General features: G+C 35.3%; 1 protein-coding gene across 3 annotated transcripts; it reads left to right on the top strand.

Annotated features, from left to right (window-relative positions):
* The first annotated feature begins 4,582 nt into the window (after window positions 1-4,582).
* On the top strand, window positions 4,583-10,295 carry LOC129941676 (peptide methionine sulfoxide reductase). 3 transcript variants are annotated; one of them, XM_056050372.1, is made up of 4 exons: window positions 4,583-4,741; window positions 9,221-9,414; window positions 9,476-9,736; window positions 9,805-10,295. In XM_056050372.1, exons 1-4 carry the CDS (start codon window positions 4,697-4,699, stop codon window positions 10,040-10,042), a joined length of 738 nt encoding a protein of 245 aa, XP_055906347.1. In that variant the 5' UTR covers window positions 4,583-4,696; the 3' UTR covers window positions 10,043-10,295. The 3 variants fall into 3 exon arrangements, with proteins under 3 accessions (XP_055906347.1, XP_055906346.1, XP_055906345.1); XM_056050371.1 differs by lacking the exon at window positions 4,583-4,741 and adding an exon at window positions 8,928-9,138 and having other exon boundaries at window positions 9,221-9,402; XM_056050370.1 differs by lacking the exon at window positions 4,583-4,741 and adding an exon at window positions 8,933-9,138.
* The last annotated feature ends 4,449 nt before the right edge of the window (window positions 10,296-14,744 follow it).

Genomic DNA, 14,744 nt, shown 5'->3' with positions numbered 1-14,744 from the left:
GAGACCTAAATAAGTTGCTGGAGCATAAGCCCAGGCATGTAGTTAACTCAAAATTTGGACCTGCAAATTGTAAAGGTTTTTGTAAATTTTAGCCAGATCAGAAGGAGATCAGATTTGTTAGCATAGTCTCAGAAAACCCAAAGATCTTGTGGCATTTTTATCTATATTGAGTATGTGATCTTTACACAGGAGGTTGTTGGTGATATATTTACAGTGCCGCACTTAACTATTGGCACAGCACGCTTTTTTAACTTTGAAGTAACATTTTAAGCCTCGGTAACACGCTATTTTTAAAATTTCTATTGGTTTCGATGTTGAAATGGTAGACTTGTGCATTCAAGAGGACACAATCGTCCACAGATTTTTCTCAACCCAACCTCTGTCTATCAACTCCTACTCTCACCTCCCCGTGGTGAACATCGGGTGCCTAGTACCTCAACTGGAGATTGGGTTCCAACCCCAGTGGAAAGTTGTTGGTGGCAGCAAACGAGAGAGGTGGGGAGAGGTGTTTCCACTAAGGCACCTCTCCTTATCCAGACGGCAGCAGAGGAATTCCCGAGATGGAATCAACGGTGGCGTCTACAGTTCCAGTAAGGTTAAACTACTTAGTGAACTCCTTATAAGGCTTCTTCGACATATTCGGAGCCCAGGCCTGTAAGGAGCGGTTTATCCGGCTCCCCTTCCTTGGAATTATACTAAGGATCTGGCCCTCCAGTTTGGAGGTTGTGCCGTTGGGGTGACTTCCTGGCCACGTAAAAGCTTTCATACTTGCGAAGCAGCAACAACCTCGGATAGGACGGATTTACTGTTGACAACCAACGCAAACGAATAAAGGATAACGAACTTCGGATAAGCAGGTGGAATGTTAGATCCCTTAACAGACCACGTGCGGCCGAAGAATCAGCGGAAGCCCTAGACCGCTCTAAAGCAGATATCACCGCCATCCAGTAAATACGATGGGATGGGCCGGCAAAAAAAAAGGATGAAAAACTGCGATATTTACTATGGTGACTGCTACCACGAAAACCAACAGCGCTTATTTGGATGCGGCTTCGTCATTGGAACCAGACTTAGGCAAGAAGTCTTGAGCTATACATTAGCCTGATATGGGCGCACGCCCCCACAGAAGAGAAAGACGACAGCACCAAAGATATGTTCTTCGAGCTTTTTGACAAAACATATGAGCAGTGCCCTAGCTACGATATTAAAATGTCCTGGGCGATTTTAATGCCAAGCTAGGAAGGGAAGACATCTTTGGTGGAATAATCGGGAAGAACAGCCTGCACGACAACACTTTCGACAATGGATTCAGGCCCATAGATTTTGCTGCGGGGCCAAACGTCATGGTAGCCAGTACGCGTTTTCCACACCTCAACATCCACAAAGGAACGTGGACTTCTCCAGATCAATCTACCGTCAACCAGATTGACCATATTGCGATAGACACCAGACACGCTTCCAGCACCATGGATGTACGAACTTTCCGAGGAGCTAACATCGACTCGGACCACTACCTCGTTGTAGCCAAGGTAGCACTTCGGATTTCCAGAACCAAGGCAAAACAGGGAGATGCTGGGAGAAGGCACAACGAATAGCTACAATCACAAGAGATCGTTTAATCCTTCTCCGACCGAGTTACAAGTTACCTCTGTCGAAGTTCTTGGCAACATTGCCAAGATGCAATCAGAGAAGCCGCCTCTGATGTGCTGGTTTTTTAAACAGCCACCAACAAGGAACCCCTGATTTGATGAGGAATGTCGGCAGGCAAATGCAGCCAAACAACAGGCACGCAAAGCGGAGCTGCATAAGGACGAGAGCTGGTCATGACCTCTCTATATGCAGAAGTGGCGAGGGGAACGCCGACTTCTCAGAAGGAAGAATAGAGGGAATGAGAAGCGTGCGGTCAAAGATGTTGAGAGGTTTAAAAGCAGAAATAAAGTTTGAAAGTTTTATGAACAGGTGAAACGAAATTCACAGGTACATAAACCTAGAACCGAAGGCTGCAAAGACGAAAGTGGAAACATCATAATGGAACCGCAGTCAATGCTGAGGATATAGAAGGACCACTTCTGCAGGCTGTATAACGGCGACGAAGAACTTAATTGCGCTGTCAGGCAGGATGATCCATTCAACATAGACGACGAAAGCCAACAATCCCGTCCTCTCGACTTAGACGAAGTAAAGATTGCCATATCTAAGTTGAAGTGTAATAAAGCCGCTGGAGCGGATGGCTTCAATGCCGAGCTCTATAAAGCAGCTGGAAATAAGGTGGTTAGGAGCATGCACCAACTTATCAGTAAGATTTGGTCGGAAGAATGCATTAACGATGAATGGAACCTATAAAATCTTCTCTGCCGTAATATGTGAACGTCTAAAGCCCATCGTCAACAAACTGATAGGTCCTTATGAGTGTGGTTTTAGACCAGGAAAGTCCACAGTTGATCAAATATTCACATTACGGCAGACCCTGGAAAAAACTCAAGAACACCAAATCGACACCCACCATCTTTTCATCGATTTCAAGGCCGCATATGACAGCATATACAGGGACGAGCTGTATAGAGCCATGTCTAGTTTTGGCATCCCTGCCAAACTCGTCCGTTTGTGCAGGATGACCATGGAGAATTCACGCTGCTCCATAAAGGTTGGAAACAACTTAACAGAACATTTCGATGTCAAAAAAGGTTTTAAACAAGGTGATGCGCTGTCATGTGATTTTTTTAACATCGTGCTTGAAAGAATAGTGCAGAGGACACACGTCAACACGGCACTATCTTTCTAAAGTCTTTCAAATTTCTAGCATATGCTGATGACATTGACATAATCGGAAGAACTCAGCGTGAGTATTGGGCAGAGGCAGCAAAAATGGGTTTCACGGTTAATGAGGGCAAAACAAAGGACATGCTGTCGTCAAGAAAGGACATACAACACCGACGTCTTGGTCAAAACGTCCCCATCGACAGACGTTACTTTGAGGTAGTCAAGGACTCCGCTCCGCTGTAAACGCAGAAAACAACACCATCACTGAAATCAAACGTAGAATAACTCCTGCTAACCGCTGTTTCTTTGGGCTTAGAAAGCAATTGAGTGGTAAAGTCCTCTCTCGAGGGACCAAAGTGTTGCTATATAAGACCCTTATCATCCTGTCCTGCTATACGGTGCAGAAGCATTGACTATGACAAAAGCGGATGAAAGTACCTTGGGTCGGTTTGAGAGAAAAGTTCTTCGTGTGATCTGCGGTCCCGTATGTATCGAAGGGGAGTGAAGGAGAAGATGGAACGACGAGCTGTACGGGCTGTACAGCGACATAGACTTAACCAGAAGGGTAAAAGTCCAACGACTAAGATGGCTGGGTCACGTAGAGCGTATGGAAACCAATGCTGCGGCCCGGAAAGTCTTCGAATCCACACCCACAGGACAGCGCAGTAGAGGAATACCGCGGATCAGGTGGCGCGCACAAGTGGAAGGTGACCTTACCCAACTTGGAGCGCGAAACTGGAGACATCTAGCTAGGGACCGAGCTAGATGGAGAAGTTAGTTGGGTGAGGCCCTAGTTCACAGAGGACTGTAGCGCCACCTTAAGTAAGTAAGTAAGGACATACGAACGTACGTACTCACGCACACATAGACATCTCTCCAAAAACCTTTTATTACGACTCTAGGGACCTAAAATTTTCAATTCGACAAATCGGTTCCATTTCAATAATTTCCTATTTGAAGTTAAAAATTACGTCCATGCAAGAGTGTTCAAGGGAATCAAACTAAAGTGTTATAAATTTTATTTTGCCCAAGAATGTCACTTTTTTATTTATTAAATATTAATAAACGTAAACAAAATTTGTTAAGTGTATCTCCCTCACTATCAGTCAAATCCATTAATGCCCCACGAACAAAAGCAATTGTATTGTATAAGAAAATTGATAAGTAAATTCTTGTTAAAAAGCTTCACAAGTTCACCACAATTATCTCTTCTCCTCATTAAAGCTCGTCTTATTTTCTGTGTTTACGCTCCAACTTTCTCTCATCTGTTTTATTGAGAGGGTGGATTTTGTTTATATAAATTCTATTATTTCAATCGCTTCTGCGCGGTAACAACTTTTTTAAATACAAATTAATTAAAGCGGCTGGTATAAATTGGCCGACATAGCAATCTACCGTTTTAGTTTGAATAATTCAACTGACAAATGCATTACATAGAAGTAAATTTGAATTGAAAAATTCTCTAATAAATTAATTTTCAAAAACAACAAATTAAACAACTAAATTTCATAAATTGTTAAAAACTGTAAAACACATTTAAGAAAACACAAAATAAAACGAGTGAAGATGTCTGTGATTTCTGTACTTCCAACTGGAAAACTCAGTTCATATCCAAGTGTAAAGGACCAGGTAAGTCCTATAAATTCAACTATAAAAATATTTATAATTCTTCCTATAAAAGCCCTAAAGATTCATAAAGCTTTTAAGGCACAATTTTCGCCAAAAACAAAATTATTAACCATTTTCTCATTCTCACTAACTTTTTGTATTAACTTATTCCTACCATATGAAACTTTTCATTCAAAAAGATTCAGATACCTTGCTCTGTGACTTGCGAAGTGGTCATTGAATTGAGAGTCGTTTCAGAATTCAGTCAGATAGTTTAAGACTTGTCTTGGTCGTGTGTGGTTCATTTTTCGATTAGTTTAGTTTTTTAATGTTAACTTCGAACATGTTTAAGCGATTTTTTAATAGCTTTAAGGTAATTTCACGCATTTGTATCTTAGTTTAGTTTACATCCGCCGTTTGTTGGCATTTAAAGTGTTTCCTGTTTAGTTTTTAGTTTTTGAATCAATTGAAAATAGACTTTTGTCGATTATGTTGAGTGATTTGCAATTTTTGCGAAAGCAAATTCTTTTTGCCAGTGACGTAGCTTATGCTGTAAGCAAATACCTAAGCATGATTCGAGGTTATAAAATATAAAATAAAATGATGTGTCATGCATTACAACAAAAAAGAATATTATAGAAGTCTTATTAGATTCTCTGTGGTTATAGCTTGTGGTGAAATAATTACAATATAATTGATTTTTCAGTCTTCTTGTCCATAACAAATAAGCTTAAGAAACTATTACCTGATTTTTATTCTCACATAACTAACTCGAAATTATTAGCGTCATTGTTTTTTTTTTATTATTCTCTTAGTTTTGTGTTTTTATTCGCTTCTTCTCGGACACGAGCAGTCGTGCGACTCTTTAGCTTTCACGCCAAATTACAGCGTTTGACCTTGATAAATAAATCAAAAGAGTTGCCATCGTGTTTTATGTTTTTTTTTTGTAAATTTTGTTTAGTTTACAAATATTCTTAGTTACAATTTAAATTAGTCACGCATTTAAATAATATTCGTGTTTGAAGGAACAAGTTAGGAATTTTGAAACTTTTAAAAACCAATTGTCTGTTTTTATAAATTTTGTACCCAGATATACATATATTATGATAAATATTGACGTTAAGATGATTGTTAAGACGTTATGATAGATATGAACATTTGTGTTTTGAAATTATGTAGATTCAACGTACTTGCTAGAGTCTGTGAAATTATGATGCCTAAGCAGTTTAATAATATTTTGTCTGAGATAAATAATTTGAGGTCAATATTTTTCCTTGTTTTCTAAATATTTGAGTCGAAAACCATTTCTTATCAGTTTTTTGTTGTTATTGTAGGTTTTCGTATTTAATTTTCAATTTTTACCAACTTTAAGTTATGTCTATTCGATTTTTTTTCAAAATTTTACCAGATTGATAAAATGTTTTTCTTGGTTGAATAAAATTATTTAAATCCCATAAGAAGTTATTGTAGTGGGTCCAATTTGTCAAATTAAAAATTTTGACATTTCTCGACGTTTCAAGGTCCCTAGAGTCGAAATAAAAGATTTTTAGAAAGATATCTGTGCGTGGGTATGCACGTTTTTGACGTTTTTTCTTCGTCCATAGCTCAAGTACCATAAAAGATATCGACTTCAAATAAATTTGATTATACAGATAATATGACAAAAAGATGCAGAAAACGATCTCAAGACAATTGCGTGGGTGTTTTTTTTTTTACCATAGCAGTTTAAAAATAAATGTGAACATTTTGGCTAACTCTAAATATCTCATGATTAAATATTATATAATATTTTATAACGTGTTTCCAATCAAGTATATTTTTTGAAAAAATCCAACTAACAATTTTTTTATAATTCAAAAAAACTGACAGAAAAAATGTTCTCATTGAAAATTTTACGAATACAAAATGATTTTATCTCCCAAAAAAATTTTGTGCAACAAAAAATAAAGTTTTTAACATCTGACAAAATTTTGAGAAAAATCGAATATACAGTTTTTTCTATAAAAAATAAAATCCTAAACAAAAAAATTAATAAAAGTAGCTTAAAATTGATTTTCGACTAAAATAACTTTTCAAAAATTTGAGATATTGTCATTTATTACATCACATTTATCTTTTAAAAAATACTGTTGCTAACATTCAGTCAAATTTTGAAAAAAATCAAATTGACAGTTTTCTTACAAAAAATTAAAACTTAAAAGAAAATTTATCTTTTAAAAAATACTGTTGCTAACATTCAGTCAAATTTTTAAAAAAATCGAATTGACAGTTTTTTTTTTTTAAAGTGGTTTTCGACTCAAATACCTTTTCCAAACTTTGAGATATTGGCTTTAAACTACTTTTATCTATTAAAAAATATTGTTGTCAACATTCAGTAAAATTTTGAGAAAAATCGAATTGACAATTTTTTTTACAAAAAATAAAAACCTAGCAAAAAAACAATACTAAAACTTGTTAAAAATTTACTTACGACTCAAAAAGCTTTTAAAAATTTAAAATATTGTTTTCAAACTCTTTTTATTTCACAGGAAATATTGTTTTCGATATTCAGTTTTTTTTATAAAAATCCAATAGTCCGTTTTTAATCCACAAAAAATAGTACGCAAATTTGGTAAAAATTGATGTTCGGTTTTTGATATCTCTTAAATTAATTTCGTTCGTTGTAAAAAATTGTTAACATTTTTTTTCGACTAAAAATATATTTAACAAAACTAGATTTTCAAACTAAACTTTTTTTTTGAAAAATATTGTTGGTAATTTTAATTTTTTTAAGAACTGACAACTTTTTTAACCCAACACGAAAACATACAAACTCTTAAGCAAGACAAATAGAAAGATCGGATGGGAATTTATCAGTGTGAGTCGCATCCCAGCCTCTTCTTTCTTTAGGATATTCAAACTTAAAACACATCTCAATAACCCCATATACAAATTTGTCTTTAATTAACTTTAAAAAATATCACTCTAAGTAAAATAGATCCCACAACGGGACGGGTTCAAAATACTGTATCTCAAATAATTTATTTCAAATTACTGATGATCAAAATACTGTATCTCTAAATTCTGTATTTTGAAAGTCTGTATTTCGAAATTCTGTAATTCAAAATGCTGTAAATAAAATCGTTAATATGAAAAAGTGCTCATTTTTTTAGTATCAAAATTTGTTTTTCAGCCTATTAACAGCATTTTCAAATACAGAATTTTGAAAACAGAATATTTGAAAAAAAAAAACAAAGTAAATAGTTTATTCTTCTTATTTCTTCATTTTTCCATTTTCTTCTTTTTAATTGTTTGTAACTCTCTAACATTTTTAAAATAATTGTTCCTCTTATAATCAACAATTGCATAAACAATTACAACAAACAAATCGATCTGTCAAAAGTTCCAGCATTTCCTGTACAGTATTATGAGATACAGTATTTTGAATATGCAGCATTTTGAGATACAGTATTTTAAAAGTAGTACAGTATTTTAAAATACAAAACATCAATCATACAGTATTATGACCATACAGTAGAATACAGAATTTTTACCATACAATATTTTAAAAAACAGCATTTTGACCCTCTCCCTCTCACAAATGTTTTTGTCCCTTAAATTTGTATCAGATTTTATAGAAACAGATTCTTTTCTTTTAACATGGGGAACATTTCAAAAACTTTGTAGAAATGTTTTTAAACCTTAAAATAAAGCAAGTTGTAAAAATTTGCGAAAATCGACTCACTGCTTTCAAAACTGGGTTGGTTTCAAAATACTATACGCCTATTGTGTACAGACAAAATATTGTATGGTCAAAATTTTGTATTTAAAAATTCAGTTTATTCAAAATTTTGTGTTTAGTATCATGAATTACAGCAATTTTTGGATACAGTATTCTTGGTTTACAGTGTTTGAAAATACAGAATTTAGCAAATACCTACGGCATTGAGATGAAACAGTCTCGTACAAAATTTTGATTAAACAAAATTCTGAAAAGAACAGTATTTCGGCCTTTAAAAAATGCCTTGAAAAACAAAAAAATTGTTCGGATTCTAATAAGAAATAATTATAAATTCAAAAAAAAAATATGCTTAACATATAAGTGCTATAAATGTTCTCTTCTAGTTTGTTTCAATATTTTTTTTTCAAATTCTGAAAATCCAACATTTCTGTTCTTATTTTGTTATATTTTTTGAAAAAGGGTCATCATTTTTGAAACGTCGCGTCGTCGTAGTTTTATTTTAAAAATAACAAAAACCTACAATAAACGTGTGCCTCAGTTTACTCATTTTCAATATCACCATTTAAGAGACACCCTCTACCTTCCATAAGCATTTTTATCGTTTATTTCTCTTCCAAGTTTCCGTTTTGCTTCAAAGAGTAGAACCAATGTTAAAAGGTACTACCGTCTACGCGTCTACCAGTCAAGTCGCACGTATTCTTCTCTCTCAGTTGGTTTTTTTCAAAATCAGAGCTATAGAAATTCCCTCGAAGATGACTCGTTTTGTTTATGTTTTTTTTTTTTGTGTTTTATTTCTTGAATGATGCAACCTTTTCCTGTCTTCAAAGAAGAACGTCAGTTAAGTTCAAACTGTTGTGTTTTTAGGTCTTCCTTCAAGAAGTTCTCCTAATTTGTTTGTAATCAAATCACAAACTATGTCAATTTTGGGCCTTTGTCCTGTTGCAGCTTTAATTGCTTGCAATCTTATGTCATCGCTCTGTACAACAAGTAGTAAAAATACAACTGAGCGTTTTTCAATATTTTCCCCCGAGCAGAACTGCGTTTGTCCTGTAAACATTCTTAATAACCATCCAAATCATTTCATCTTGATTGTGCTAACAATGTGTTTTCTTTTTTTCGTCCATCTTACAGTCCATCGTTAAAAATGAACAAAAAGAGTTAAACATCACACCGGTTCATAAATTGGACATTCCCGTGGAAACGGCTACCTTCGGAATGGGTTGCTTTTGGGGAGCCGAATCACTTTATGGCGGAACCAAGGGTATTGTTCGAACAACTGTCGGTTATTCCGGTGGTACCCTAAATGCACCAAAGTATAGAAGCTTGTAAGTTGGAGATGGTTAAATGCAATGCATGATGTTCCTTTTATTTTCTCTTACCAAACAGAGGTGATCATACTGAGGTCTTGCAAATCGATTTCGATCCAAAGGTTATCACATTCAAACAGCTGTTGCATCTATTTTGGAACAACCACGAATATGGACTATGCACGCCAATCAAGAGGCAATACATGTCGTTGATTTTGTACCACAACGAGGAACAAAAAGAAATTGCTGAAGCATCGAAAATCGCCGAGCAGAAGATTCGATCGCATGAGAAAATCTACACAGAGATTTCTCCTGCCAATGAATTCTGGCCAGCTGAAGAGTGAGTTTTGAAAATGATAAAAGGTTTTTTGTGATGGTTTTTCTATAAATAATTTTTCAATCCTTCAGTTATCACCAAAAATATCGCCTTCAAGGACACAAGGATCTCTGCCAATCTCTGGGTCTTACTACATCTGAGTTACTACAAACTTCATTTGTCGGAACGAAACTAAATGGTTTCATTGCCGGAGCTGGGGGAGTAAAAGGATTCCTAGAGGAAGCCGACAAATTGGGTCTGACACCCTCGCAAATAGAATATATCCGTCATTATGTCGAAGAGAATGAAGGACGAGGATTGTACTGCTGACGCAATGGCAATCAAAGAGTGTGTGATAATGTTAGATATAAAAAGTATACAAGTGAATAGAATTTAAGAAATGTTAGAATTGATATGGTAGCTTTTTCAATATAAATTTACATTTGATTGGAATTTGTATAATAAAAAGTTATTTTTATGACAGAAGAAAATGAAGGAAAATGTATATGAATAAGCTATGAACCTATTTTTTTAGTTTTTAAGTTTGAAATAGAAAAATATAGAAAGTATTTTATGAATTAAATTACCTCTTTTTATTTGTGTTTTTATGTTTTGTAAAAGCTTTTCAATTGGTAAGGACAAATAAAGCTTTGAATGGGTTCCTTCCGTTAAAATTTGCATTGAATTGACATGCCTGATGTGAACGAGGATTAAGGGCGGGATGAATTTAGTAGTTAACATTGTCTTTCAGGTCAGTATGTTTTTATTCGAAAACGAGATGTTTTCCTAACTCATAAAAAGGCATGAAGAGTGGAAAGAATGGGGATAATAGTCCCCCTGATAACTTCCTGAAAACAATTATGTATCATATTTTGCATGAGTTCCAAGCTGGCTTCAGGAGAGGCTATTTGACTGTTGACCAAATAATTTCGTTGTTAAACTTAACAGAGATATACAAAAATAGGAATACAAAACTTTATGCTTTCTTTGTCGACTTTCAAAGCAGCCTTTGACTCCATACCACGAGAAGCACTCTTCTATGTTTCCTTTCCTGGTATTAGGGATATCATCAAAAATGATAAGTGTATTGATGGGATGGAAAATGTCTTTCCGAAGATTTCGAAACAGCAGTAGGAATAAAGCATGGGTGCGTTCTTAGCACACTACTGTTTATCTTATACAAAAAAAGGTGGAATTGAGCTCCGTCAGACGAACATTCCAGGGTTATTATTTGCAGATGACATCGTTTTCCTCGCAGAGACAGTTGATGGCATGCAGCTTATGATCAACAGATTAGGAAGTTATTGTAAGAGTTGGAATCTATCTGTCAACTTCGTTAAATCTAAAATGATGATCTTAAGAAGTGGCGGAGGAAGATATTCACGGATTGAGAAGTGGGCGTTTAACGAACAGCAAATAGAAATCGTAAAGGAGTATAAATATCTGGGAGTGTTGATTTCATCGAATTCCAATATGAAAAAACTAGCAGATGCAAAGCGTGCTATCTGCTCTGTTTGGGGCAGCTGCATAAATACGAAGAGTATTTCAAATACATCAAAGCAAGTGATATTTCGTGCAACTGCAACAACCATTCTTCTATATAGAGCACAAGCATGGGGTTACCGATCGTTTGAAACAGTGGAGAAGTTTCTACGTTACTTTATTAAAAGACTTTTTAGAATACCCGCGCTTGTTCCCCAAACTATATTATTCATTTGGAGACTAGTACTCCGCCTGTGTTTTTGGATACTCTTAAGCTTCATTTCAACTACATAATACGAGTATTAGCAATGCATGACCAGAGAACACCAAAAATAGTACTTATGCATTTATTGTCGATTAAAGGAGGATGTGTCCAAGAGCGGAAGAAACTGGCATCCGAATGTGGAGTAAACCTGGTATTTACAGTTGAAGAGCAAGTGGAATCGCTAAAACCAAAATTTGATGAATTGCTAAAGAAAAAAGGAAACTGAATGTAACATAAATTCATGGAAGAAGCGCAGAATTCGCAGTACAGGTTGTACTATAGTAAATTGGACCACTACTTAAATGAAAGAACAAACTTTTTAGCTAACCATTCTACGGAATTAGTAAGTACAATCTTTCGATTAAGGGGTGAATTATTGAACCTCAATTTCATACCACACCGACCAGAGTTACCAATTATGTGTACCTTATGCAACTGTTGTGAAAGAGAAGATGTGTTTTAAATTTTCGTTTACAATGCAATTTCGATATTTTAATACTTCCCAGCCACTTCCTCAATGAACTCCAAAATACTTTACGAAATTCCTTTAACCCCCGTTATTATGAGGATCGATGGTACCCCTCAAATGGCTGTGGATACTTTGTTACAAAAGCTTTTGCATATATGGTTTTGCTGAAGACAAACCTAAATTTTGCAAAAAGATGCTGCGCTTATGTTTTTTTATTTTTGTAATTGTTTCCTATTGAATAGAGAACCATTGCATTGATTCCCGCCTGGTCGAGCATCTCAAAAAAATACCTCATAGGCCACCTACGAGTCTTTCTGGCAACGGAGTAATTATGAGCCAGCTGGTCAAACGTGTCAACGCCACCTTTTGTTTGATTATAAAACTCGATGACCTCAGGCTTACTTGTCACAGAATCAACCTCTTTGCTTTTGTGGAGCGAGGGTACCAGCAAAACTCCTTTGCTTTTTTTGGTGTGAAGAAAACCAAGGTAATTTTGTCCTTGAAAGCAAACTGCGAGGAGAGTACTTCCTTTTTTCGGTTGGGTAAGAAGGATGTTGGTACTTCAACTTTATTTTTCCTCAACGTTCCGACTACAGTAAGATTATGCTGCGCTAGCATTGTTTCAACCAACTGAATTGATGTGAACCAATTGTCCATGGTTAAATTCCTTCCCGTACCATGAATGCTTTCACTTATCTTGCGTACCAACTGCAGCGGTATGGGGTCATTTGATCTTCTTTCTTCTTTCCCAACGTAAGGAATCCCAGATACCATATAATATGTGCGGGAATCACGCATCGTTATAATTTTTAAGCCGTATTTGTCTGGCTTCGATGGAATATATATTTTAAAAGGACAATTACATCTGAATCCCAAATGCTGCTCATCAATCGTACAATACTCGTGGGGTGTATAATATTTTGAACAGTTTGAATAAAAATTGTGCCAGTTTATCCGAGCGACATCTCGTTTCCCGGTCATCAAATCGGATGCAATTAATTAAAAATTCAAACCGGTTGAGTTCAATTATAGCCTGGAAAATTGGTTAGCACTTTGTAGTCCACATGTCCCTGGTATTCCTTCGACCTTGCTTTTGCACTCCAGCAATATAGAGTAAACCAATCACAGCACGAATCTCTTCTTCTGTTGTGTCGATCATGATTCCGGAAGTTGGATGTTGGGCAGACGTTGAAGGCGATAGAGAATCAGCTGGTGGAATACTTTTTTGACGCTGGTTGCTGATCTAGATGTTAGTATTTCTTACTAAAGCTTCGAATACAGCATCATCGAAAAGTAGATTCCATGCTTCAACCTCTGATGTTACGAATTTTTCTTCACCTTTATAATCCGGCATTTTCAAAACTATATTTCTCGCCGCTGTCCGGCCAGTAGAAGATGAAGGCTGTGTCGTCCAACGGTATCCTTTTTTACCTAAGATAACTCCCCAGTGTTGCCTTTCTTCTGAATTTTCTTTATCTTCGCAATCACTTGGCATGATTTCATCGTCTTCTTCAGAATCCGGCTTTACGTCATCTAAGACGTCTTCATCTTCATTTTGTGAGAACAGAGAACACGATATCTTCAGTTAGACTAGAGAAAATGCACTAAACATCTTTCAGATCTAACGTAGTGTGGCATGGCAACTCCATCAGTGTCGCAAACATTACCAACACATCACAAGCCACAAAAGTAGCAGCGCCAAAAATAAGAAAGAGAAAGCAGATTCTGTTGCCACGACAAATTTATTAGCTCAGTTCAGTGTGCGTCTTCGTAAAGTATATATTACTTTTCCTTTTAGTAATTTTAATAAAAGATATATTATTTATTAGTCTTCGACTAAATCCTAATTGTTTTATTGGTGTAATAGTCATTACACTAAAGTAGCAACGAAATAAATAAAAGTCATGGCACACTTCAAAAATAACGGCTTTGATTTTAAAAAATATAACACTTTTATTTTTGAAGTAGGGTGCTATCTCACCCCATATGCATTCTAGGGTTAAAGTATGCCAGCCTGGTAGACGGCTTTTATGCCAAACCAATAGACTTTTTGTTAAAATAAGCAAAGAATGTTTAAACTTATTATTATTTTTATAAGTCAATAAAACTAAACTAAAACTAGTCCCCCTGTATCTTATGGACATTTCTGCGTAGCTCTTCTTGTATAGAATTACTTCTTCCTCAGTAGTTTTCGAAAATGTCTGTTAATTTTTGAAATGTTTGATATGAAGTTCCCCTTTCTCTGAATTAGAATGATTTTAAAAAATAATATCAAAGTGCTAAGACTATTCCCATTTTAGGCCTGTAAAATTTTGAAGAATTTAAAAGCAACTATATTCCAATGCAGTGGTTAAAATTCGAAAATTAAACCTCATTCAGTTCAAAGCGACAACTAGTGGGTGAATTTTATGTGGAATAAGGAATACTACGACAGAACTTCAAATTAAGTATAAAGTTAGTGAAAACAAAGTTATAATACATTGTTTCATCAACACGAAACATTAACTATTTATCTCAATTTATTTGAATTTTGATAAATGGAACCTCGAGTTTGAAGCTCAACAAATTTTTTGTTAACACAGGATAATGAAATCATTTTAATAATCGGGGATCGAAACGGTCGGATGGGGGAATTTCAAAACGCACCTTTTATGAATGTTGAGCATCTCCCGTGTAGAAGAAACTCATTTGATAACTGTAAAAACTCGAATGGTAATTACTTAATCGAGTTAATTGAGGATTTTTTTTTTTTTTTTTGTCTTGAACGGAGTATCAAAAAGTGATAATCTAAAAAACCTTACTTTTATTAGCAGTCA

The sequence above is a fragment of the Eupeodes corollae genome, chromosome 1 (assembly GCF_945859685.1).
Source record: "Eupeodes corollae chromosome 1, idEupCoro1.1, whole genome shotgun sequence".
Classification (NCBI taxonomy): Eukaryota; Metazoa; Arthropoda; class Insecta; order Diptera; family Syrphidae; genus Eupeodes; species Eupeodes corollae.
This window is presented reverse-complemented; position numbering and strand designations above follow the sequence as displayed.

Bases quoted from the DNA above. Each gene is read 5' to 3' on its own strand.
- LOC129941676 (XM_056050370.1), top strand. From the start codon at position 9,004: ATGTCAATTTTGGGCCTTTGTCCTGTTGCAGCTTTAATTGCTTGCAAT. The intron at 9,139-9,220 runs GTAAACATTCTT...TCCATCTTACAG, and splicing joins AGCAGAACTGCGTTTGTCCT to TCCATCGTTAAAAATGAACA. The intron at 9,415-9,475 runs GTAAGTTGGAGA...CTTACCAAACAG, and splicing joins GCACCAAAGTATAGAAGCTT to AGGTGATCATACTGAGGTCT.